General features: G+C 52.6%; 2 protein-coding genes across 3 annotated transcripts in view; both read left to right on the forward strand.

Annotated features, from left to right (window-relative positions):
* The first annotated feature begins 457 nt into the window (after positions 1 to 457).
* On the forward strand, positions 458 to 8,656 carry DES (desmin). 2 transcript variants are annotated; one of them, XM_025405607.1, is made up of 9 exons: positions 458 to 1,214; positions 2,269 to 2,329; positions 2,425 to 2,520; positions 2,669 to 2,830; positions 3,002 to 3,127; positions 3,527 to 3,747; positions 5,655 to 5,698; positions 7,575 to 7,661; positions 7,861 to 8,656. In XM_025405607.1, the coding sequence occupies exons 1-9, from the start codon at positions 637 to 639 to the stop codon at positions 7,869 to 7,871; spliced, it is 1,386 nt and encodes a 461-aa protein (XP_025261392.1). In that variant the 5' UTR covers positions 458 to 636; the 3' UTR covers positions 7,872 to 8,656. The 2 variants fall into 2 exon arrangements, with proteins under 2 accessions (XP_025261392.1, XP_025261391.1); XM_025405606.1 differs by having other exon boundaries at positions 7,575 to 7,657.
* Positions 8,657 to 17,558: 8,902 nt separating this feature from the next.
* Positions 17,559 to 24,390, forward strand: part of SPEG (SPEG complex locus) — a 63,749-nt gene continuing 56,917 nt past the window's right edge. The window contains exon 1 of the mRNA XM_025405149.1: positions 17,559 to 17,946. Within this exon, the coding sequence (XP_025260934.1) occupies positions 17,559 to 17,946 (388 nt within the window). The remainder of the gene's footprint in view (positions 17,947 to 24,390) is intronic.

Consider the following 24,390-nt stretch of genomic DNA (forward strand, 5'->3'; position numbering starts at 1 on the left):
GGCTTTGGCCAGGATCCCTCTGCCTGCCAGGCATCTCCCGGCCCTCCCTGCCTGCCTAGAGACCCCCACCCTCCAGCCTGGCTGGTCTTTGCCTGAGACCTCCCAAACCTCTTCAACTTCAAGACAATGTTTAGGAACAAGGTGGTTTGGGGCCTTTCCTGGAAGCAGGCCTTGACCCTTTAAGAAATGACCCAAAGTCTCTCCTTGACCAAAAAGGAGGCCCTCAAACTAAAGGGAAGCCTCTCTTCTGCTGTCTCCCCTGACCCCCTCCCCGGCCAGGACGAGGAGATAACCAGGGCTGAAAGAGGCCCGCCTGGGGACTGCAGGCATGCTTGCTGCCCTGGCGAAGGATTGGCAGGCCTGCCTGTCACAGGACCCCCACTGGCTGACTCAGGGGCGCAGGCCTCTTGCGGGGTAGCTGGCCTCCCCGCCCCCACGGCCAGGGGCCGCCCTTTCCTGGCAGGACAGCGGGATCCTGCAGCTGTCAGGGGAGGGGCAGCGGGGGCTGATGTCAGGAGGGATACAAATAGTGCAGACGGCTGGGGGCCCTGTCTTCCCTCGCCGCATCTACTCTCCGGCCGGCCGCCTGCCCGCCGCCTCCTCCGTGTGCCCGCCAGCCTCGCCCGCGCCGCCACCATGAGCCAGGCCTACTCGTCCAGCCAGCGCGTGTCCTCCTACCGCCGCACCTTCGGCGGGGCTCCGAGCTTCCCGCTCGGCTCCCCGCTGAGCTCGCCCGTGTTCCCGCGGGCGGGCTTCGGCTCTAAGGGCTCCTCCAGCTCGGTGACGTCCCGCGTGTACCAGGTGTCGCGCACGTCGGGCGGGGCCGGGGGCCTGGGGTCGCTGCGGGCCAGCCGGCTGGGGACCACTCGCGCGCCCTCCTCCTATGGCGCGGGCGAGCTGCTGGACTTCTCTCTGGCCGACGCGGTGAACCAGGAGTTTCTGACCACGCGCACCAACGAGAAGGTGGAGCTGCAGGAACTCAACGACCGCTTCGCCAACTACATCGAGAAGGTGCGCTTCCTGGAGCAGCAGAACGCGGCGCTCGCAGCCGAGGTGAACCGGCTCAAGGGCCGCGAGCCAACGCGAGTGGCCGAGCTCTACGAGGAGGAGCTGCGCGAGCTGCGGCGCCAGGTGGAGGTGCTCACTAACCAGCGCGCCCGCGTCGACGTCGAGCGCGACAACCTGCTCGACGACCTGCAGCGGCTCAAGGCCAAGTGAGGGCCCGGCGCCCCAGACTCCTCTTTCCGCGGGCGGGGCACAGGAGGCTAGGCCTGGGGGCTGGGGTCCCGCTGTCAGCACATGCCTTCTCCCGGGGTCCGGGACCCTCTCCTGCCCCACGCGGGGAAAGGGTCCTCCACCCGTGTGTTTCAAGGGGCCGTGACCTCCAGGTCTCTCCCCCTGCGATCCCATCTTGCATAGGAGTTTTCTTGGGGACATAGATCAGGGGGTGGATATGGGAGAATTTAGGGGACCCGGTGCCATTTGGGCAGCCCCCTTAAAAAGCATTTTAAGATGCTGGGGCGATGTTTATGGGGTCAGGTAGTTGATGGGCAGAGGAAGGGCTGCAGGAAGCCCAGAGGGCAGTGTAGCCAGAGGGAGAAGGGAAGCTGATAGGAGACAGGGAAAGCAGGGCAAGGGCCCAGAGTCCAAGCAACAGCTCTCAGCTCAGCTGTGATGAGGCCCTGGGGAGGCAGGGTGGAGTGGAGAGCTTGACCCTGGGGACTTGCTGAGACTGTGTGTTTTTACAAGGTGAATAGACAGGCTGGAGAAAAAGGGAGTAGGTGGGGGCCACAGCTCTCAGAGAGCTTGGGAGGACCTGACTGTAGGCCTCACCAGGCTCCTGAAACGAAAAGGGCAGCAAGTATAGCGTATCTGTTGGTCCCACTTCTGACAGGCCAAGTGAGCAGAGTCACCCTCCTGCCACCAAAGTCATAAATATTAATTGAGCAGTTATATTGGCCAGGCTGGAGCTGGGAACCAGCAACACAGAGGCGGATAAAATAGACACAGTTTCTAACCCCAGGGAGGTCACACAGTCTGGTGGGGACATAGACTTCAAGGGTGTGGCTCCTGGGCAGAGATTGGGCCACTTCCTGTGCCCTCCCTGGATGGGTGGGGCCTCTCCACTCCCTTTCTCTCCTGTCTCTACCCAGCAGCCAGGCCCTCCTGCTCTGTCCCGTACCTACTCCCTGGTCAGCACCCGGCCAGTCGTTTCCACTGCCAGCTTTATCGCCCACAACTGTCTGTCTGTCTGTCTGTCCCACCCAGGCTGCAGGAGGAGATTCAGTTGAAAGAAGAAGCAGAGAACAATTTGGCTGCCTTCCGAGCGGTGAGTGCCCTTCTTTTCCCCTCGCATGGCCTCTGGCCTTGCTCTACCCCACCTGGGTGGTGGTGACTATGTCCTTCTTGCTTGGCCTCTCCCAGGACGTGGATGCAGCTACTCTAGCTCGCATTGACCTGGAGCGCAGAATCGAATCTCTCAACGAGGAGATCGCGTTCCTTAAGAAAGTGCACGAAGAGGTATGCCTTGGCCCCTCTTCCTGGGGTCACTGGGCCATGGGGAAAGCAGCCGGAAAGTGGGGCTGGGGTGAGGCTCTGGCTGGGAATAGGGGTGTGAGGGTGCTGTGTGGGCCCTGAGAGGGGACTGAAGCCCAGCCATGCCCTACAGGAGATCCGTGAGTTGCAGGCTCAGCTTCAGGAACAGCAGGTCCAGGTGGAGATGGACATGTCTAAGCCAGACCTCACTGCCGCCCTCAGGGACATCCGGGCTCAGTATGAGACTATCGCGGCTAAGAACATTTCTGAAGCTGAGGAGTGGTACAAGTCGAAGGTGGGTGGCCTCACCCAGGGACTGGCATCTCTGTCACCCTGAGCCCCAGCTTGGATGTGCTGCCTGTGGCATCATCCATGGGAGGAGAGCCCAGAGGCTCCATGCTCCCTTGCTCATCCCTACCTGTGCCCTGCATCCTCCTCATTTTTGGGCTCCTTTCTCTGCCCTTAGGTGTCAGACCTGACCCAGGCAGCCAACAAGAACAACGATGCCCTGCGCCAGGCCAAGCAGGAGATGATGGAATACCGACACCAGATCCAGTCCTACACCTGCGAGATTGATGCCCTCAAGGGCACTGTGAGTCCCTACCCACCTGGCCAGGCCCTGCCCCTTCCTGTCTGTAGTTCACACCCTCACTTTGTGACCTTGGGCCCATCATAGACCCTCTCTGGGCCTTCATCTACTTAAATCTACAATAGGGATAAAACCAGACAAGTGGATTCCAGTTGGATGCTAAAGAATCAGGGGTTCCTGGGGCATCTGCCTGTGTGCGGACTCTGAGGCTGAATACAGATGTTCCTTTTTATCTATTTTATTCTGAGTGTCCACATATAGATTTCATTTGAGTTCAGGATTCAACATGTCCTGGGCCTGACCATCTGGAGTTGCCTGCCAGCCCCAAAGCTGTGTCTTTCCTCATTTTGGGCTCCCAGTGTCCTCTTCCCTTCCTTGACCTGGGTTCCCCCTCTCCTGCAGAACGATTCCCTGATGAGGCAGATGCGGGAACTGGAGGACCGATTTGCCAGTGAGGCCAGTGGCTACCAGGACAACATCGCGCGCCTGGAGGAGGAAATCCGTCACCTCAAGGACGAGATGGCCCGCCACCTGCGCGAGTACCAGGACCTGCTCAATGTGAAGATGGCCCTGGATGTGGAGATCGCCACCTACCGGAAGCTGCTGGAGGGAGAGGAGAGCCGGTGAGGGGCCAGGCAGGAGCCGGAGTGGGGAAGTGGGTGGTGCTGGGTGGCCCATTCCTGTCCCCAGGAGGCTACCTCAACAAGACATAGAAACAATTTTTTTTTTTTTTTTTGAGACGGAGTTTTGCTCTTGTTGCCCAGCCTGGAGTACAATGGCACCATCTCGGCTCACTGCAACCTCCACCTCCTGGGTTCGAGCAATTCTCCTGCCTCAGCCTCCTGAGTAGCTGGGATTATAGGCACCTATCACCATGCCTGGCTAATTTTTGAATTTTTAGTAGAGATGGGGTTTCACCATGTTGGCCAGGCTGATCTTGAACTACTGACCTCAGGTGATCCACCCGCTTCAGCCTCCCAAAGTGCTGGGATTACAGGCGTGAGCCACCGTACCCAGCCTGGAAACAATTTTATACAAGAGGCCACTGCTGTATTAATTGCAGAGAATTAACCAAGGCCACCTGGGTAAAAAGCAATTTAATTAACAGCGTTTATAAAAAGAGAAATATAAGTATTCCCTTATCCACCTTCAGAATTAAGAACCAGTAGCAAAAAACCATATTCAGCAACCAATAATAAAATATTACTGCCAGTCAAGGGAGAGATGAAAGCAGAATGGGGAGAGATGAGGAGGGAAACGGAGGGACCAGTTAGAGGCAAATAGAGAGAGGGAGGGAGAGAAGCCTTGCACAGGGATAGGCTAAGAGAAGGTAAAGAGATGCATACAGAAGGCATGAGTGTACACACACATGCACACACGTAAGCACACGCACATGCTCGGAGGAAAAGACATAGACTTCATGCTCAGAGCAACCCACCTCTAGACAGAAAACAATATACAACTGGAAAGGGACACCAGGGAACCTTGTGGGATAACAGAAATGTTCTATATCTTTTTTTTTTTTTTTCTTTTTGAGACAGAGTCTTGCTCTGTTGCACAGGCTGGAGTGCAAGTGGCGTGATCTTGGCTCACTGCAACCTCTGCCTCCCAGGCTCAAGTGATTCTCCTGTCTCAGCCCCCCTAGTAGCTGGGATTACAGGCGTGTGCCACCACGCTCAACTGACTTTTTGTATTTTTAGTAGAGATGAGGTTTCACCATGTTGGTCAGGCTGGTCTCTAACTCCTGACCTCAAGTAATTCGCCTGCCTTGACCTCCCAAAGTGCTGGGATTACAGGCATGAGCCACTGCACCTGGCCTAGAAATGTTCTATATCTTGATTTGGACTGGTAGTTACACAGACGTGGACATTGATCAAAACTCATTGAATTGTACATTAAAGATCTGTGCATTTCACTGTATGTAAATTTAACCTCAATTTAAAACAGATCAATTACTCCAAAAACTGGTACCCCCTGATACTCATAAAAATAATATCTGAAATATTTAAAAAACAGAAGACATGTTTAGATATAGGTATACACATAAAGAGAAACTTCAGATTTAGTAAAATGACGTCTTCATGTGATGGCCTTTGAAGGTAGCTAAAGGCATGTTACGTTTTCCCAGCATTAGGCCTAAATAGTAAGCTCTCAGAACTGGCCTGGCTGGAGGGTGGGCATGAGCAATGGATAGCACCCACAGCTGCTACTGATATGACCTTCAGTGGCAGAAGCAAGAAGGAAATCCTGGTGCTCTGGAGGGTGCAGTGGGGTTGCGCATCCTGGTGTCATGCCAGCAGGTCACAGTTGAAATGAATGATCCTTCCAGAAGAGACTATTCCTGGGACAGCTCTAGCTGACCTTTGACCCCATTCCTTGAGCAGTATGGGTGGCGGGAGTGCTGGGGTCCGTGGGACTGGGACAGCTGAGGATGGGGTTTAGAAAGGACCAGGGTGAGCCTTGATGGGCGGTCTCAGGGAATGATGGGAGGTTTCTTAACTCTTAGGAGGCTTGGTCTCTTCCCTTTTAGGATCAATCTCCCCATCCAAACCTTCTCTGCCCTCAACTTCCGAGGTGAGTGTCTGCTGGCAGGCGGAGGCTGGAGTTGCAGGGGCCAGGAGTCCAGCATGGGCACTGCCCGAGGCCAGCCAGGAGAGAGGATGGGACCCTGGGGCCAGGGAGGACAGACCTGGAGTCTGGGGAAGAAAAAGGGGGCCCCTGCGGGTAGGTGGGGGAGTTTAGGTAGAGGTGGATGAGGCACCTTATGACAGAGAGAGCTTTTTATGTGATTATATTGTATTGTATTTACCATGTCCCCTGCACCTTCTTGGAGTATTGGGCATCAGGAAGCAGCCTCTGTTCTGAATCCCAGACTCTGAAAGTAGCAGGAGTGTCCTTGGGGACCTGGCTTCAGGAAGATCTCATACCACCTGCCTTCTAAGGCACCCACGGCCCATTGTCTGGCACATTGCCAAGCGCCACCTTGGTTGCTTGTTGAACACCTCCAGTTTGCTGGAGCAAGATGTTGGATGCACGTTGGAAAAGAAAAGCCAAATCTTAGCAAAGCCAAACAATGAAAAGAATGAGCTCTTAGGGCATTCTGCCATTCTGACATTAGTAATATACAGATCGGGTGGCTTTCCAACCCCAGAGAGCAGAGAAACACACGATAATGATGCATTAGGAAAGCAAGTCGGAGTCCTTGGCAGCTTCTCCTTTCCTAGATCAAGCCTTTTCTATCTTCGATGTACATTTCCATCAGGAAAAAATACACGCTGTGCTCCACCGAGTCACAACGTTCATCACAGGCTAGTTGCTAGCTAAGGAAATTCATGAACACCAAACTCATAATACCAAGGACCTCCATTTGACCTTTCCTACACAACTCAGAGCCTCTCTTTTCAGTTAGTTGTTTATACGGACACCAAATATGAGTCTTGCATTTAAAACTTCATAGTACAAAAAAAACCCCAACCACATCGCACAGTGCTTTCCAAATCAATAGCTTTGTGGCCATCATAGGGCAAGTATGGTCAGCACCACTTCACTCTGCGTCCTCAGTGAGGAAACTGAGGCACAGAATGGCAAGTGACTGACCATCAGCACAATGAGTCAGTGACTGATTCCTGCTCCATCTCACTTTGATTAAGACATCAGGTTGCTCATCTGAAACTTTTTTTTTTTTTTTGAGACAGAGTTTTTTTGAGACAGAGTCTCACTCTGTCGCCCAGGCTGGAGTGCAGTGGCGCAATCTCGGCTCACTGCAACCTCCGCCTCCCTGGTTCAAGCAATTCTCCTGCCTCAGCCTCCTGAGTAGCTGGGATTACAGGCACAAGCCATCATGCCTGGCTAATTTTTGTCTTTTTAGTAGAGATGGGGTTTCACCATGTTGGTCAGGGTGGTCTCAAACTCCTGACCTCATGATCCACCTGCCTCGGCCTCCCAAACTGCTGGGATTACAGATATGAGCCACCCTACCCGGCCCTGAAATCTTAAAGGGAGATGGGTACTGTAAGGTCCTCTAAAGAGTGTCTTAAGACTGGGCTTTGGGGTTCAATCTTGAAGAAGGGGAGTCCCAGGATACAAATGTGTACAGGGCTCTCCTGGGGCCCGGGGGTGGAGAGGAACTAGGAGGTGTGGGGAATGTCAATGCTGTGCGGCCTGGGCCTCAGGGATCCCCTACCTTCCTGTACCGTCCTGCACATGGAGCAAATCTGTTGGCTCCTGAGACCCTCTAAACTATGGGACTGGCCCTGGGGACTGAAGAACAACCTGCTGGGTGCTAGGCTGAAGGACAGGTATTAAAGTCTTGAAGAAGTAACAAGCCTGTCTTGAGGGGGGTTGGGGTCTGCTAGGGCTCTGCCCAGTGTGGCCCCAGATGGACTCCCAGCCCCTGGTACAGCCCAGCCTGGACTTGGTCAGGCTGAGTGTGCGATGGACCCTGTTACAGAAACCAGCCCTGAGCAAAGGGGTTCTGAGGTTCATACCAAGAAGACAGTGATGATCAAGACCATCGAGACACGGGATGGGGAGGTGAGTGGTCTGTCTGGGCTCCTTACCCTTGGTGGGGGGTATGGATGTGTCTGGGGAGACTGTCTTCCACCCAGCTGTGCTGGTCTAGGTCCCTGGCTAGTGGGGCAAGAGAGATCCTGCGGCCCTGGGGTGGGGATGGCTCAGGGCTGAGGCTCTGTTCTCTGGCTAGCACATGGTTGGACTGGGCTTCTCTTCTTCCCCAGGTCGTCAGTGAGGCCACACAGCAGCAGCATGAAGTGCTCTAAAGACAGAGACCCTCTGCCACCAGAGACCGTCCTCACCCCTGTACTCACTGCTCCCTGAAGCCAGCCTTCTTCCATCCCAGGACACCACACCCAGCCTCAGTCCTCCCATCACAGCCTCTGACCCCTCCTCACTGGCCATCCCTCGTGGTCCCCAACAGGGACATAGCCCATCCCTGCCTGGTCACAGGGCATGCCCCGGCCACCTCTGCGGGCCCCAACCATGAGCCTTGGCTGTTGGCAGTGAGTGAGCCTGGCTCTTGTGCTGGATGGAGCCCAGGCTGGAGCAGTGGCCCTGTCCCTCCCACCTCTGTGACCTCAGGCACTAGCCTCTGGCTCTGGAGACAGCCCCAGAGCAGGGTGTTGGGATACTGCAGGGCCAGGACTGAGCCCCGCAGACCTCCCCAGCCCCCAGCCCCCAGCCCAGGAGAGAGAAAGCCAGGCAGGTAGCCAGGGGGACTAGCCCCTGTGGAGACTGGGGGGCTTGAAATTGTCCCTGTGGTCTCTTATTTTCCTTTCCCCAGCCCAGGGTGGACTTAGAAAGCAGGGGCTACAAGAGGGAATCCCCGAAGGTGCTAGAGGTGGGAGCAGGAGATTGAGAAGGAGAGAAAGTGGGTGAGATGCTGGAGAAGAGAGGAGAGGAGAGAGGCAGAGAGCGGTCTCAGGCTGGTGGGAGGGGCACCCACCTCCCCACACCCTCCCCTCCCCCGCTACAGGGGCTCTGAAGAGAAACAATAAAGAGATTCGCACACAAGCCGAGCTGGCCCCTGCTGTCTTGACTGCCAGGTCTCCTGTGGGGCCCCTGGGGCCCTGTGATGCCACCTGTCACCCTGAGATGGACTGTACTGACCTCCTGCCCAGCCAGACTTTCCCCAGGGCCTCGCACCCACTTCTGTTCCCAGAGCCTCCTGGCCTTGCTGTCTGTATGCAGCGTATGGGGCAGGGAGGGCTGGATAGGGGCTTTTGTTGGGGAACCACAAATACCTCTCATTAGGCCCTAATTCCAGGACTGCCCCACCTTGTGCTCCCTACTGCACCTTCAGGTCGGCCAGGCTGGGGGGACACCACCTGCTATTCTTTTTGAAGGATGTAGCTGCTCCCCACTGACTGGCTGTGAAGTAGGGCTCCCCCAGTCCCTTCTCCAAAGATGTCAACAGCCCCTTTTTTCTCTCTCTCTTTTTCTTTTTGAGACAGGGTCTTCCTGTGTCACCCAGGCTGGAGTGCAGCAGTATGCTCACAGCTCACTGCAGCCTGGACTTCCTGAGCTCAAGCGATCCTCCCACCTCAGCCTCCCAAGTAGCTGGGACCACAGGTTCACGCCACCATGACTGGCTAACTTTTTATTTTTTGTAGAAACAAGGTCTTTCTATGTTGCCGAGGCTGGTCTTGAATTTCTGGGTTCAATTGCTCCTCCTGCCACCTCAGCCTCCCAAAGTGTTGGGATTAAGATGTGAACCAATGGCCTCTTTCTATTAACTCTTTCCAATACCATTTTTATACACAGGAGCCAATTCAGGAAAAATAATGTTTGGAAAAATGGAAAGATCTATTCTGTGCTTCGATAAGAAGGTTCAATACTCTGAAGAAGTCAATTTGTTCTCCATTCATCTATAATTTCAATGCCATGCAATCTCAATTAAAATACCAAATAAAAATTTTAAGAGAATTAGAGAAGATGGGAGGGGAGTGTAGGACATATGAAAAAAATTAGAAATTAGAAGTGTAGGACATATGAAAAAAATTAGGCTGGGCACAGTGGCTCCACCTATAATCCTAGCATTTTGGGAGGCCGAGGCGGGAGGATCTCTTGAGCCCAGGAGTTTGAGACCAGCTTGGGCAATGTAAGAAGACCCTGACTCTACAAAAAATAAAAAATTAGCCTGGCATGGTGGTATAAGCCTATACTTCCAGCTACTTGGGAGGCTGTGGTGGGAAGATAGCTTGAGCCCAGGAGGTCGAGGCTTCAGTGAGCTGTGATTGTGCCACTGCACTCCAGCCTGGGTGACAGAGTGAGACTCTGTCTCAAAAAAAGAAAAAGGAAAAAAATTAGGAAATCATAGAATAAAACATCAAAATATATTATAAGGATATGATAATTAACAGATTAGTTAATGAAGAGGAAATATACAAATATTAATGAACAAAATAGAGTGTTTAGAACAAGACTCACATGCATGAGACATACATAAGTTAAAGGAGGCATTTTGAATGTGTGGGGAAACCTTAGTGACTCAGTATAGGGTTTGGAGCACTTGGATAGCTAAGAGGTGGGGTAGGGGGCAGAGTGAAGTCTGTCTCTCTTTTACTTCTTCTAAAAAATACATTCTAGGGGATCAAAGATGTAGGAAATGATGGATCCATGTAGGCCTCAGCCTTCAAGTTTCTCCTCTGAGATTTCAGGGATTATCCTTTAAAGGAGTCAAGAGGAGGGTAGAGATCACAAAGATAATAAGCTCAGACAGTTTGTATGTGAAATAAACCTCAGGAGGTTTTAGTCTTAAGGTCCTTAATCTGACCTTCCAAACTGACTTTTCCAGAAACTTCCAAAAGCCTTTCTGGTGTCTCTTTCTTCCCCTCCTTTAATGTGGCCCTGGCTCACAAGTCACCCCTCGCTCTAAGAAGGCCCCTTCTCTGTTGTATTCTTCAGCTTTGCCCTGGGAGGAGCTGGGGTGTAGCCCCGGGTCCCCTCCCTCTACCACTGGTGACTCATGGTCATTTCCTTCCCCCTAGTCCTCAAATAGGGTGAACCCTACAGGCCCCAGAACTACCCCAGTCAACCTGTAGAGAAACTCCACAATGACCCTCACAGGAAATAAAATTGAAAGTCTCATTTCCAATGTCTTTGTACTGGGATGGAGGAGGAGGGATGGGTAAGGGGCTTCTTATCCTTGAGCCTCTTGGGGCCCCTGAAGTCTGAGCCAGCTTCTCTGTGATGGAAACACCTGGACAGGGCTAGGCCCAGGTGGATTAGAGGGGGTGTGTATATCTGTGAGTAGTTTCTGGAATCCTTCTTTTCCCTGAATGAGTTATGTGCACTTATCTGTCCCACAAAAGATAAAGGGACACACGTGTTAGGGGAGGTTTTGGAGGCAGTTCCCCTCCCGCCCCCCACCTCACCAAATGCTTAGGTACAGACTAGTCACTAAGGTGGAAGGAATGTAGAATTCTCAGGCTCTCAGAGTCAGACCTCAGAAGTCTCCCAGGCAATTACCCTTGCGGTGCAGAAACCCCCTTTTCGACCCTGCCCCACATCCTTCATGAGCATTCCTTAAACTCTGCCTGAATGTCTCCAGAGCCAGAGAACTCTCCGCTTCTTTCGTGGCCCCTTCTAACTGGGGACAGTTCTGAAATAAAGCTCTTCCTCCTCAGCACACCTGTCTCCTGTGACTGCTACCCACTCGTCCCCAGAGAAGCAAGAAGGCCCAGAGCCACCCTCTATCCCCCAGTGCGGGGGAAGGATTCTTTGAGCACAGCCTATCTGGAACTAGAAATTCTGGTTCTAATCTTTACCTTTCTTCTTAAGAGCTGAGCAGTGACCAAAAGTATCCAGGGAATGGGCAAATACAAACCAAAAAAGATTTGGGTTTCAGCCGGCTGCAGTGGCTTCTATAATCCCAGCATTTTGGGAGGCCAAGGTGGGAGGATCACTTGAGCCCAGGAGTTTGAGACCAGTCTGGGAAATGGCAAGACCTGGTCTTTACAAAACAAAACAAAACAAAAACCCAACAACAGGGGCGGGGCGCAGTGGCTCACGCCTGTAATCCCAGCACTCTGGGAGGCCAGGGTGGGTGGATCACAAGGTCAGGAGTTCAAGACCCGCCTGGCTAACACAGTGAAACCCGGTCTCTACTAAAAATACAAAAAAAAAAAAAAAAAAAAAATTAGCCGGGCATGGTGGCAGGCGCCTGTAGTCCCAGCTACTTGGGAGGCTAAGGCAGGAGAATGGCATGAACCAGGGAGGTGGAGTTTGCACTCCAGCTTGGGTAACAGAGCGAGACTCTGTCTCAAACAACAACAACAACAACAACAAACCCCCAAAACAACAACAAAGCAAGCAGGGCTTGCTACAGGTGTGCACCTGTAGTCCCAGCTACTTGAGAGGCTAAGGCAGCTGGATCATTAGAGCCCAGGAGTTTGAGGTTGTGGTGAGGTATGATTGTGCCACTGCACTCCAGCCTGCACAACAGAGTGAGGCCTTGTCTCTTAAAAATAAAAAAAAATAAAATAAAATAAAGATTTGCGTCCTGTGTGGCCGTATACAGACAACCAGCTCTTCAGTGTGCCCCTCCCTAAAACATACCCACACATACCCCATCACCTCCACAGCAAAGCCTCTTCCTGCTCCTTGGCCTCTGGTGTTTTACCCTTCAAGACTCTGAACATGAAGAAGTAACAGGCTCATAGAATGCTGACTGGCTTCCCACTGGACGCCAGGGACCAGGCCCAGACCAGTTCTGATCCCAGTGGGCAGGATGGCACAGAAGGGATCGTGGAGGCAGATACCGTATGCCAGGACTGATGGCTCAGCAGATACTTTCCTGTCTGTCCGTCCACTCCAGGTACCTTTTCCCCCACTGTCCCTTGAGGCCCCTGTCCTATTCTACTCATTCACCCCTCTCTCCTTCCTCTCACCACAAGCTCCCCCAAGGCACATCTGCAAATGCATCAATAACGTTCAATTTAACACCTAAAATGTCAGGTACCTAAGGGTAGAGTTTTTATCCATTTTATTCACTACTGTATCCCAAGTGCCCAGAAGAATGCCCAGAAAAATAGTAGGTACTCATTAAATATTTAAATACTTAATGAATGAATACCTACTGCACACTTTTACTTACTTTTCTCTAAATTAAATATTCACCAGGAAGGGCTGATGACCCCCACTTTATTCACTGATTCAATGAACATTTACTGAGATTTTTCCCATGTGCCAGGCGTGTGGTACATCATTATGGCTTAAGAAGTGCCCGGTGGTACCTCCAGAGAGGTAGGGTGACCTGCCAAGGTCACACAGCAGTCTGTAGCAAAGGAGGATTGGGCCCCAGGCTCCTTGGCCTCTGGAGCTCAGGTCTCTTTCCATGACACCAGAGGCTTGTGATCGCAAGGCAGGGCAGACTGGCAGCACACACACCCAGCCAGGCGCCAGGCTGCAGGGCACTGTGGGGCCCACACTGAGAGACAGACCAGTGACTTGCAGCCAGCTGTCCCAAGTGCCTGACCTGGCCAGAGCCTGCCGGCTTCCAGCTGTCACAGCTAGTGTGGGCTCCTCCCAGAAGAGGGCACCAGTGACTCGCATGGACCTGTGCCCTCCCCACCCAGGCCCACAGACTCCTGCACACAAATCAACCAATGCCCCAATTACGGATCTAGGAAGGCAGAAGACAAGTCATGTTCCAGGCTGTGTGCCAGGCCCTTTTAAATAGTTAATATTCATTTGAATATTTAATATAATAATTTAATGCCATCACTACAGCGTAAGTCAGATCATGTAATTCTTCTGCTCAAAACCCTAAGATGACTTCTCATTTCACCAGGAACAAAAGTGCCATGGCCTGCAAAATTCTAGGCCATCTGGCACCTGCCGCCTGTCTGACCCATTTCCCTCCACCCCTTGCTCCCTCCAGCCTCTCTGGCCTTCTTCTTGGAGCCCACCAGGCATTTTCCCACCTCTGCCAGAAGCAGCCCTCCCCAGACATTTGCATCATCTGCTTTCTTACTCAAGATTGGCTCAAATGTTCCCAGCGGGGCCAACTCCAGCCACACCCTATTTGAAAGTGCAATCTCCCACCACACTTGACATTTGCCTTAAGCTTTGTCCACAGTATTTACCTCCTTGTAACAGTCTTTATAGGTCCTTTCCTTTCCTTTCCTTTCCTTTCCTTTCCTTTCCTTCCCTTCCCTTCCCTTCCCTTCCCTTCTCTCTTTGTCTCTCTCTCTCTCTTTCTTTCTATCTTTCTGTCTTTCTTATTGAGATGGAGTCTCACTCTGTTGCCCAGGTTGGAGTGCAGTGGTGCCATCTCGGCTCACTGCAACCTCCGCCACCCAGGTTCAGGCAATTCTCCTGCTTCAGCCTCCCGAGTAGCTGGGATTACAGGTGCGTGCCACCAGGCCTGGCTAATTTTTGTATTTTTAGTAGAGATGAGGTTTCACCAAGTTGCCCAGGCTGGTCTCGAACTCCGACCTCATGTGATCTGCCTGCCTCGGCCTCCCAAAGTGCTGGGATTACAGGTGTGAGCCACCATACCCAGCCTATTTCTTTGTATTTGTTGTTCGTCTCTCTTCTCAAGTAAAAGCACGGGAGCAGAAATCTTTGTCTGTTCACTGCTATATTCCTAGTCCCTAGCACAGTGCCAGTACATATTAGGAACTTAAAAATATTTATGGATGAATAAATAAAAAAATTATGGACAAATAAATAATTAAAACCCTGAGTTGTGCTACCTCCGTTCTATAGATGAGAAAACCGAGGCTTAGAGATGCTAGGTAACTTGCTTGAGATCCCAGGGTTCATTTATTGTTTTTGTTTGTTTGTTTGTCTGTCTGTTTGTTTTGAGACAGAGTCTCGCTCTGTGACCCAGGCTGAAGTGCAGTGGTGTGATCTCGGTTCACTGCAATCTCCGCCTCCCGGTTTCAAGCAATTCTCTGCCTCAGCCTCCTGAGTAGCTGGGACTACAGGCATGAGCCACTACACCAGGCTAATTTTTTGTATTTTTCGTAGAGGCGGGGTTTTACCGTGTTAGCCAGGATGATCTTGATCTCCTGACCTCGTGATCCACCTGCCTCAGCCTCCCAAAGAGCTGGGGTTACAAGCGTGAGCCACCACGCCCAGCCCACGTGGTTCATTTATTCAACCAACTAACCAGCCGACATTTACAGTCTAGCCACTGCATTCCACACACATTTAGAGGCAGAGTGTTGGGTGGCTTTGGTTATTTGTTTTTCAAAATAGTCTCTATTTCTTTTCTCTTGATGTACCATCACTTTGCAATGACTTCCCCCATATTTTCACCTTCTAGAATTCAATTTACACTTTAGAATTCGATTCATCATCAGTGGTTGCCAGAGATTGGTGGAGGGGATCTATGGTAGAGTCTATGATTCCAAACGGGATACATGAGCTAATATTTGGGGTGATGGAATTGCTCTGTATGGTCCTAGAGTGGCAGATACATGATTCTATGCATTTATCAAAGCCCAGAGAACTGCACCTCACAAAAAAATAAGCTTTAGGCCAGGTGTGGTGGCTCACACCTAAAATCTCAGTACTTTGGGAGGCTGAGGCAGGTGGATCACCTGAGGTTGGGAATTTGAGACCAGCCTGACCAAAATGGAGAAACCTCGTCTCTACTAAAAATACAAAATTAGCCAGGTGTGATGGTGCATGCCTGTAATCCCAGCTACTCGGGAGACTGAGGCAGCAGAATTGCTTGAACCCAGGAGGCAGAGGTTGCAGTGAGCTGAGATCGCACTATTGTATGCTAGCCTGGGAAACAAGAGTGAAACTCCGTCTCAAAAAAAAAAAAAAAAAAAAAAAAGCTTTAATGTATGCAAACTATAAAAAAAAATTATTCCTCAAGGTTCTTAATCTCTATGGATGTAATTCAGTGTTTAAATGGTTCCTCCTATACCTTTTACACACTCTCTCACGCGCTCTCTCTCTTTCTCTTTGACTTCAGTATCCCAGAATGAGGATGGGGAAGAGGAAGCAAGGGTAAGAGTAACATTCTCTGCCTCTGAATACTCATGGCTCCTCTCAGCCCTTCCTGGGCTTCATCCCTCGGGGCTAAAGATCAGGCCTGGGTCTCCTACTTGGACTTCTTAATTTTTACCTTGTGATAACTGTAGATTCACATGCAATTATAAGAAATAATGCAGAGAGATCCTGCATTACCTTCACTTGGTTTCCTTCTAGGGTAACATCTTGTATGACTATAGTACAGTATCACAACCAGGAAAGGGGGGTTGGTATAATCCACCTACCTTCTGCAAGTTTTACCAGTGTTACATGCACTTTTAGTGTTGCGTACAAATGCAAATGCACATTTAGCTCTATGCAATTTTATCACTTGTGTAGATCCACATGACCACCACCAACTACCACTGTCAAGATATAGAACTATTCTGTTTTTGCTTTTTTTTTTTTTAATTGTTGTTTGTTTGTTTGTTTTTTTTGAGACAGAATCTCACTCTGTTGCCTAGGCTGCAGTGCAGTGGTGCCATCTAGGCTCACCGCAACCTCCACCTCCCAGGTTCAAGCGATTCTCCTGCCTCAGCCTCCTGAGCAGCTGGGACTATAGGCATGAGCCACTACATCCGGCTAATTTTTTTGTATTTTTAGTAGAGACAGGTTTCACCATGTTGGCCAGGCTGGTCTTGAACTCCTGAGTTCAAGTGATCCACCCACCTCGGCCTCCCAAAGTGCTGGGATTACAGGCGTGAGCCACCATGCCCGGCCAAGATACAGAACTATTCTATCATAAAGGTCTCATCTGGACTCTTGATGTTTCTCAACGTGCAACACTTAGACACGACAGAATCAGTTGAGTTATTTGTTAAATGTGCAGATTCTTCCCAGCTCAGCTACTGAACCAGTGTGGGGCAAAGAGGCTGGGAATCTCGCCTTTACTTGAACTGGCCCCCATTTCTATGCATCCTCCACTTTGTGGCCTCCAAGAGGATCCCCCTAAGACACAGCTCCCACCTTTTTTTTTTCTGCCGCTTAAAGCTGTGTAGTGGCGCCCCCTGCTTTCAGGGTAGAGAAACCAAAACCTTAGCAACCAAAGCCTTCTCCAGGCCCCACCTCCCTTCTTCCACTCACCCCACCCACTGCGGTTCAATCCTCCAAACCTCTCTAATTCCCAGAACGCCTTTGTTTTCATCAGGCTCATTTTGTTCATGCCGTTCCCTCTGCCTGGAATGTCCTGCCCACTCTTTTCTGCCTATTGCAACCCTATTCCACCACCCATTCTTACAGATGAGGACTTGGAGGTTGAGAGAGGTTTGGTGTCACCCAGCAAGTAAGGGCAGGGCGCGCTGGGGGCCCCAATCCACCTGATTCCCAGGCTCCTGGTCTTGCTGTTCGCCAGCTGTAATGGAGGCGCCGGGGGAGGCCATGGTCACTTTTCGGAGCTGTCTGCTCACTTCTACTTGGGCCTGCCTCCCAAACCACCTCTCAGGCATCTCACCACGACCGTTCCTCTTCCTCCCCTCCCAGCCAAGTCCGGCAGCGATGAGGGGTCTGAGGGGAGGAAGGGAAATGGGATTAAGCCCAGGGATAACCTGACTCCCTGCAGTGGGTCATGGGGGGCCAGGCACACTACGGAGGAGAGAGCCTGGAACAAATACCCAGGGACTCCCTTAAGCCGGGCCGGCAATGGGGGCTCCTGGAGGGAGAGAAGGAGCCGAGTGAAGTCAAGTCCCTCCTCTGCTGCCCCCTCCCTCCACGGCTCCCTCGCAACCCGAGCCGGGGGGCCTAAAAATAGCCCCCAGGCGCAATCGCCGGCCGCCCCGGTGACCTTCTGGGTAGCACAGGCCGAAGGCGGGCGGGCAGCAGGAAGACAGGCCGCCGGCCCCCCAGAATCGTCTCCTAGGGCACCGTCCCGCGGGTGCCCCCGTGGCCGCCCAGTTCCGGCGTCCCCCCAGCCCAGCTCTCGGTGGTCATGCAGAAAGCCCGGGGCACGCGAGGGGAGGACGCGGGCACGAGGGCACCCCCCAGCCCCGGGGTGCCCCCGAAGAGGGCCAAGGTGGGGGCCGGCGGCGGGGCTCCCGCGGCCGTGGCCGAGGCGCCGGTCTTCCTGCGGCCCCTGAAGAACGCGGCGGTGTGCGCGGGCAGCGACGTGCGGCTGCGGGTGGTGGTGAGCGGGACGCCCCAACCCAGCCTCCAGTGGTTCCGGGATGGGCAACTCCTGCCCGCACCGGCCCCCGAGCCCAGCTGCCTGTGGCTGCGGCGCTGCGGGGCGCAGGACGCCGGCGTGTACAGCTGCACGGCCCAGAACGAGCGGGGTCGGGCCTCCTGTGAGGCGGTGCTCACAGTGCTGGAGGTCGGAGGTAATGGGCAGGTGGGGGCCGCGCCCGGCAGGGGCGGGGTGCTCAGAGGTAGAGAAGGGCTGCCCAGGCCACGTGGGTAAGGTACTAGATACTGGTTCCTCCGCCTTCTTCCCAGGTGCCCTGGCTTCTTGGCGGCCCGGGCCCAGAAGTGAGATGAAGAGCCAAGTGCAGGGAATGGGGTGTCAAGGTAGAGAGGCTCCCCACAGGAAGGTCAGAGGTCAAGGGGCAGCAAGCAGTTGGTAAGCCAAGCCTGAGACCCACTCCTGCCTCTCAGGTAATTCTAGGGTGGAAGTTCTCAACCTCCTGCAGAGAAAAGCCTCCTGGGGGAAAGGGTGCCCTTCAGCTCCATAATTTAAACATGAGATTGACACTCAGATCAGCCCCTTAACAAGGGAGTGCATGTCCGAAGGAGGGGGACAGCTCCTCTGGTCCAGGCTGCACTGCTGAAGGGATGGCTCAGAGCTTCCTGTAGGCCATTGCCGTGGCAGGGTTGATGTGGTCAGCTCTAGGCAGGGTGGAAGAGGCCTATGGGTGGCCACGTGTGAACAGGGTCCAGGGTCGGAAGAGGTGGAGCCAGGGCCAGGGCCCCATGGGCATGAATGGAGGTGAGTGCTTGAGAATCTACATGCAGGCGTCTGTGCCTGCTTAGGTGCTGTGGAGGGCTCTGGATTCTGTGTGGTGGTGCAAACAGGTGAGGTATGGGCACGTGGAGCTGGTATGGGAAGCTCGTGGACCATGTCCACCTGAGCTTCCAGGGTGGATGTTTCCAGAGCATGGAAGGGGCATGCTCTGGACCAGTACTTGACCCCCACCCATAGATTTCCAGGTGCAATGTGAAGAAAAAGCTGAGGGCCTAAGGCAGAAGGGGAGGGCAGGAGGCTGGGCCCAGTGCTCATGGTCCAGCTGGGGCTACCATGGAGGCCAGGCCAAGGCTGTTAGCCTTGGGTCCGTTTTGGGGCTTCCTTTTTGATTTCCTCAGCCCTTGAGTAAGCCAAGTAGTTCTTCTCTAGCCAAAGGCAGAGCCTTGGGCAGGCTGAGCCCTGAGAAACAGAATTCTGAGAAAGTAGGCTACAGCTGGGAGAGATGGAAAGGAGCTGGGAGTTCATTCCCCTGGACGTTTTTAAGAGGGACATGTCACTCCCCTGGGTGCTGTTGTGCAGGGGTAAATCCTTAGAGGCTGGGGAGGAGACACAGGGAGGAAAGCCCTCAGCAGCGGGAGGGCAAGAGGTCTCTAGGGCACAACCGAGTCAGGAGAGGAAGCCGGGGTGGCCTCTCTCCATCAGCATCTCCTCTCCCCCAGCCCTGCTCTGCCCACCTTCCTTGAGTCTCTGTGGCCAGGCCTGGGCCAGAGAGAACCATGGCTGGCTTCTCCTGGTTGGCCTAGCACCTGGACAGGTACAGGCTTCCCGAGCCTGGGATCAGGGGATGGGGTGCATTCTAGCAGACTTCGGGGCTGGGGAAGGCGTGGACTCCTTGGGGATCTCAGCTCTGGTCCCCCCAGGGGCAAAGGGGGCTGAAAATAGAACATAGATCAAAGGGTAAGATAGATGAGTTGATGACAATATGACTGGGGGAGAGATTAGCGAAGGGAAAGAAAGAGCTGAGGAGAGTAACGGTTATAATGTTATTTAAGATTGGAAAGGACCACAGAGAACTGCAGCTCCAAACACATCCTTTCACAGGCAAGGACACTGTGGGCCAAAAATCAGGGAGCTCTGCCTAAGACGTACTAGTCTAGTTAGAGACATAGCTAGTTATGGCCATCCCAGAGCTAAGAACCCAGTCCTCCTGGTTTTGGCTGTGGGGTCTTTGTACTCCTCAAGAAGTTCTGGAGAGAGAGGAGAGAGCGAGAGAGGGAGGGAGAGTGCTGGGAAGGTAGCTGCCATATGATTGGCCCAGGCCTGGCATTTCTCAAGATGGGTGCCTCCTGGCCTGACTTGGGTCCCTCAAAGTGGGAAGCGGTGATGAGGTGTGAGAGCCCCCAGCAGGGCTGTTTGCTTAGCCCCTCTGCAGTCTTGGTGGTGTGGTCAGCAGAGCTGAGCCTGGCTGGGCATACCTAGACAGAGGCCAGGCGGACAGTGGGCTGGGCTGCTCTGGTGGAACAGCAGGCTTGAGAGGCTTGGGGTGAGAAAAGGGCCCTGGATGCTGTGGGGCCGAATCAGGGCCCTTTGACATTCATATGAGAATAGGAAGAGGATTGGACTGCAGCAAATAACCTTTGAGAACATGTCCTGATTGTTTAGATAGAAGGTAGCAGAACAGTTGGAGGTCTCAGTCTGTCCCATTGCAAAGAACCATGTGTATAACTATTACACCTATCCCACATGCTTTGGAGGAGGGAGGGGCTTTGCTCTGGTGATGCTGGGGACTGACTGGGTGAATCTGGCTTCCTATCCCTTCTGTTGCCCACCTCTAGCAGCCCCTGCCCAGTGGTAGCTCCTGCCCCAGGGCAGCCGGGCAAGCAGCTCGGCATTGCTCAGACTTACTCATGGAAAACTTTCTTGGTTGGAAACAACAGCAGGAGGACTTCAGGGTACTCGAGGAAGCCAAGCAAGGACCTGGCTGCAGAGGGAAGGACACGCTTTCCTGGCTGGGATTGCTGGCTCAATAAGACAGAGTGATGCTAGGTTCCTGGCACTCCTGAAGCCGGATATGTTAGCTCAAGGATGGAAGGATTTGGGCATGGCTCTGGGAGGTTGAGGTCATGAGAAGGCGAGTGGGCTACAGCCTGGAGAGTTTGGAGGATGGGGTGGTGGTGCTGATATTTGGGGGATGTAGAAATGAGGAAAGAATAGGAAACAAAGGGGGTGAAGATGGCAGAAATGCAGGATACTTGTAGAATCCTTAACATGCATAAGTACCCTGTCTCATTTAATTATTTAATCTTCCAAACCCTAGGTTACTGTTATGACCATTATTCATATAGAGAAACTGGTGTTCAAAGAGGAAATTTACCCAAGTTCCCATGGCTAGTGAAGTGTCAGAGCCAGGTCTGAAAGTCAGGTATCTGAGTCTGGGTCCATACTGCCTGTCCATAGAAAGAGAAGTGTGAGAATACTGTCGAGGATTTGTCCTCATCACCATCTTTCTCCGTCAGTATCCCCAAATCCATCTCTGGCCTAGTCTCCAAGATAGGCAGGCATTCTTCTTTTTCAAAATATCAGGCTCCCACCTGCACAAGTGCTACCCTCAAAGCTGTGGGTGTGCGTGTGTGGCTAAAGGGCAGACCTACAGTAAAGGGCAGAGGGGAAGCAGGAGAAAGCACATTTGAGAGAAGAGGTGTACTGATGATGCTCACATGGTGTGTTAGTTGGAGCTTCATAGCCAGGGTCTGGAAGATTCTGGTGTTAATTAGAAGGGCCAGAGATCAATACATGGCAATGAACCATCCTGGGGATTTGAAGGCTTGGAGGGGAGAGCTTAGAGATAGGGAGAGAGGGCCAATTTAAGCAAGGAAAGGGTGGAGGAATGTACCAGAACCTGTGTTGAGGAATATTCTGCAGTTATTCTTTTTCACCTGGAATTTAGAATGTCTGGCTAGAGAAGCCAGGTGGAAAGTAGTATGGAGCTGGGAATGGGTATGGGGAGTGTCAACATCCATGTAGGCCAAGTGCCGACCAGTGAGTGGAGGAGAGGCCAGAGTGGGAGCAGAGAGGAGCTCTGGGACCCCCTCCAGGAGAATCCTGAGTGGAATGAGAGATGGTCACTCCTCTGGCTGAAGACCTCTTGGGAAAGAGTCTGGGTTAGGACAGAGAAGAGGGAAGGTTGGATGAATGGAAGCGGTTGCAGGAAGATTTACTGTCCCCATTCCCATCACTGCTTACCCTCTCCACCTGCAGCTCTGTCACCCCCTCCCATATTTATTGAGTGCCTACTATGTGCTTTCGATACACGAGTCAGGGGGTTGAGGGATACCAAAATGTATGTCCTCCAGGGGATAACTTTCTAGTGAGGGGAGACAGACAATATGCAATAAACATAGTAAATAGGTAAATTACATAGTATGTCAGAAATACAGAGCAGGGTGGTAAATGAGGGGAGAAGGGAGAAACTGAACTGAGTCAGGAAAGAGGAGACAAAAGGGAGATGGGGGGGAGCTTGTGGCATAGGATGAAGATTTGAATTTTCTCTGGTTAGAGGGAAATGCTAGCAGTGCAGAAATTGGAAGTCTGGGTTTGGGTGAGTGGCAGGAAGACACAGCTGCCCAGCTATGGGAGAAAAATGGGGCAACCTGGGACCAGCTGGGGAGGCCCACACGTAGAGTACGTTCCAGGCCAGCCCTAAAGAGTGAGCAGTGCCGACCCAGAGCAGGAACACAGAATCCTGCCGGCCCCTCCTGGGCCCAGCTGTCCCGTCACTCACGCCCGCTGCCCATTGGTTATTTTTGCCACGGAATGTGCCAGCCCCTCGGATTCTCCTGGGGAACAGGGGCTCAAGTTACCCCCTCTCCTCACTCAGCTCCCCATTTATGAGTGGGTGTGTTTAGGGGTGTACAGGGAAAGTGCCCATGGGTGTTCAGGGTCCTTTGGCTGCAACGAGTGTGGACACACATATGTGCCCTCTCAGCACATGTCCCTGTGCATGTGTCTGTACTTGTAATTTGCTTTGATGCTCTAGGAAACAAGAACACCTGTATGCACTCAGAATGCACAAAACATGACCTAAATTTTATAATAAAAAAGCAGCCAGGTACAGTGGCTCATGCCTATCATATCAGCATTTTGGGAAGCCGAGGCTGGAGAATAGCTTGAGCCCAGGCGTTCAAAACCAGCTTGTGTAACATAATGAGACTTCATCTCTATTTAATATTTTTTAAAAATTAGCTGCTCATGATGGCATGCAGCTGCAGTCTCAGGTACTCAGGAGGCTGAGGTGGAGGGAATCTCTTGGGCCCAGGAGATCGAGGTTGCAGTGAGCCATGATGGCACCGCTGCACTCTAGCTTGGACAACAGAGTGAGACCTAGTCTCTAAAACAGTAAAGAAATCTAAAATAAAATAAAGGGGCCACAAACTCAAATAACTGCAGGGGTCAAGGAGAAACTGATGATGAGGGAGGTGTGCTGAGCTCAGACATGATTGCTCCAGCCCAAACATTGTGCAGGCTGAATAAAACTCATCAGTCTCTCCCTATATTTTATTTATTTATTTATTTTGAAGCAGAGTCTTGCTCTGTCACCCAGGTTGGAGTGCAGTGGTGCGATCTCTGCTCACTACAACCGCCACCTCCTGGGCATAAGTGATGCATCTGCCTACGTTGGAATCCTGGCTCCCTCAATTTATTGACTGTGTGACCTTGGGCAAGCAACCGCTCCGTGTCTCAGTCTTCCTCTTTTCATGAGGATTAACTGAGCTCATTCACATAGAGTGCTTAGCACAATGCCTGGTACATACCAAATATGCAATAACTGTTAATAGTTACTCAGTAGTCACAACTCAGAAACCAGGATTGGCACTCCCTGTGCTCACTGGGATGATAATTCCCATCTCCAGGACACATGGAATCCCAGCACCTGTATGGCTTTGTCTAAGTGATAGGACTTCTCTGAGACTCAGTCACTTGTCCATTAAATGGGTATAGGATTATTGATTAGGGTTTCAAGCTCATGGAGTTTTTGTAAACGAAGTAACATTTGTAAAGTGCCTGGCACTTAGTAACCGCTGAAGAAACATAGCTATAATGGTCACAGGGAGGATAGAATTTTGTGTATGCCAAGTGTGCATAGTGCTGAACAGGGCAGGGGTCGGGTGGAACACACAAAAAATTTGGTGAGTGTGCTTCCCTGTGAGTGAGAATACTGGCCAACTTTGTGGATAAGGGGGTACCTCTGTGCACCTTTGCTTGTGTGTATAAATGTATGGGGGTAGGGGGCGCGCATGGGACAGTCCAGAGGTAAGGTAAGATAAAGCCCTCTCTGGCTTCCTTGAGAAGCCTGGGGGTTTTCACAGTCTGAGTCCATGTTAACACGCAGTCCACACCCGCCAGGACCCTTGCCCTGCGTTTGACCTAGGCGCCCCCACCCGGCGCTGTGCCCTTCGGCGAGTTCGGTTCTGCCTGGCACTGTGTGTGTGCGCGCATGTTTGTGGAATGAGCAAGTAGAGATGCTGCTGACCTTCCAGAGAGGCCCCGTGGGAGGAGGTGAGGGTGGGAGGAGGCTGCGCTGGGCTGCCAGAAAGTGGCCTGAGTTAGAGGCCATTGCACCCCTTTCTGTGCCTCAGTTTCCTCATGTGCCTAGGGCTCAGGAGGCAGATACAGGGTGGGGGTCCGCGGCTCTCGGCGTCAGGAGGTGACTGGTGGTCGTGTGGGGAGGCAGGTGAGGGCCGCCCCGGGGTAAGCAGGGGGACAGGACAAGGAAGGGGCCCCAGGTGGGGTGCAGGCTGGCGAGGGAGGGGCGGACTCCAGCGCCGCCGCCGCCGCTGCCGCTGCCGTCGCCGCCTTACCCCCA

Source organism: Theropithecus gelada, chromosome 12 (genome assembly GCF_003255815.1).
Source record: "Theropithecus gelada isolate Dixy chromosome 12, Tgel_1.0, whole genome shotgun sequence".
NCBI lineage: Eukaryota > Metazoa > Chordata > Mammalia > Primates > Cercopithecidae > Theropithecus > Theropithecus gelada.

Excerpts from the sequence above, each read along its gene's own strand:
- DES (XM_025405606.1), top strand. The coding sequence starts at position 637 with ATGAGCCAGGCCTACTCGTCCAGCCAGCGCGTGTCCTCCTACCGCCGC. Across the intron at positions 1,215-2,268 it reads CTGCAGCGGCTCAAGGCCAA|GCTGCAGGAGGAGATTCAGT; the intron begins GTGAGGGCCCGG and ends TGTCCCACCCAG. Across the intron at positions 3,748-5,654 it reads CTGGAGGGAGAGGAGAGCCG|GATCAATCTCCCCATCCAAA; the intron begins GTGAGGGGCCAG and ends CTTCCCTTTTAG.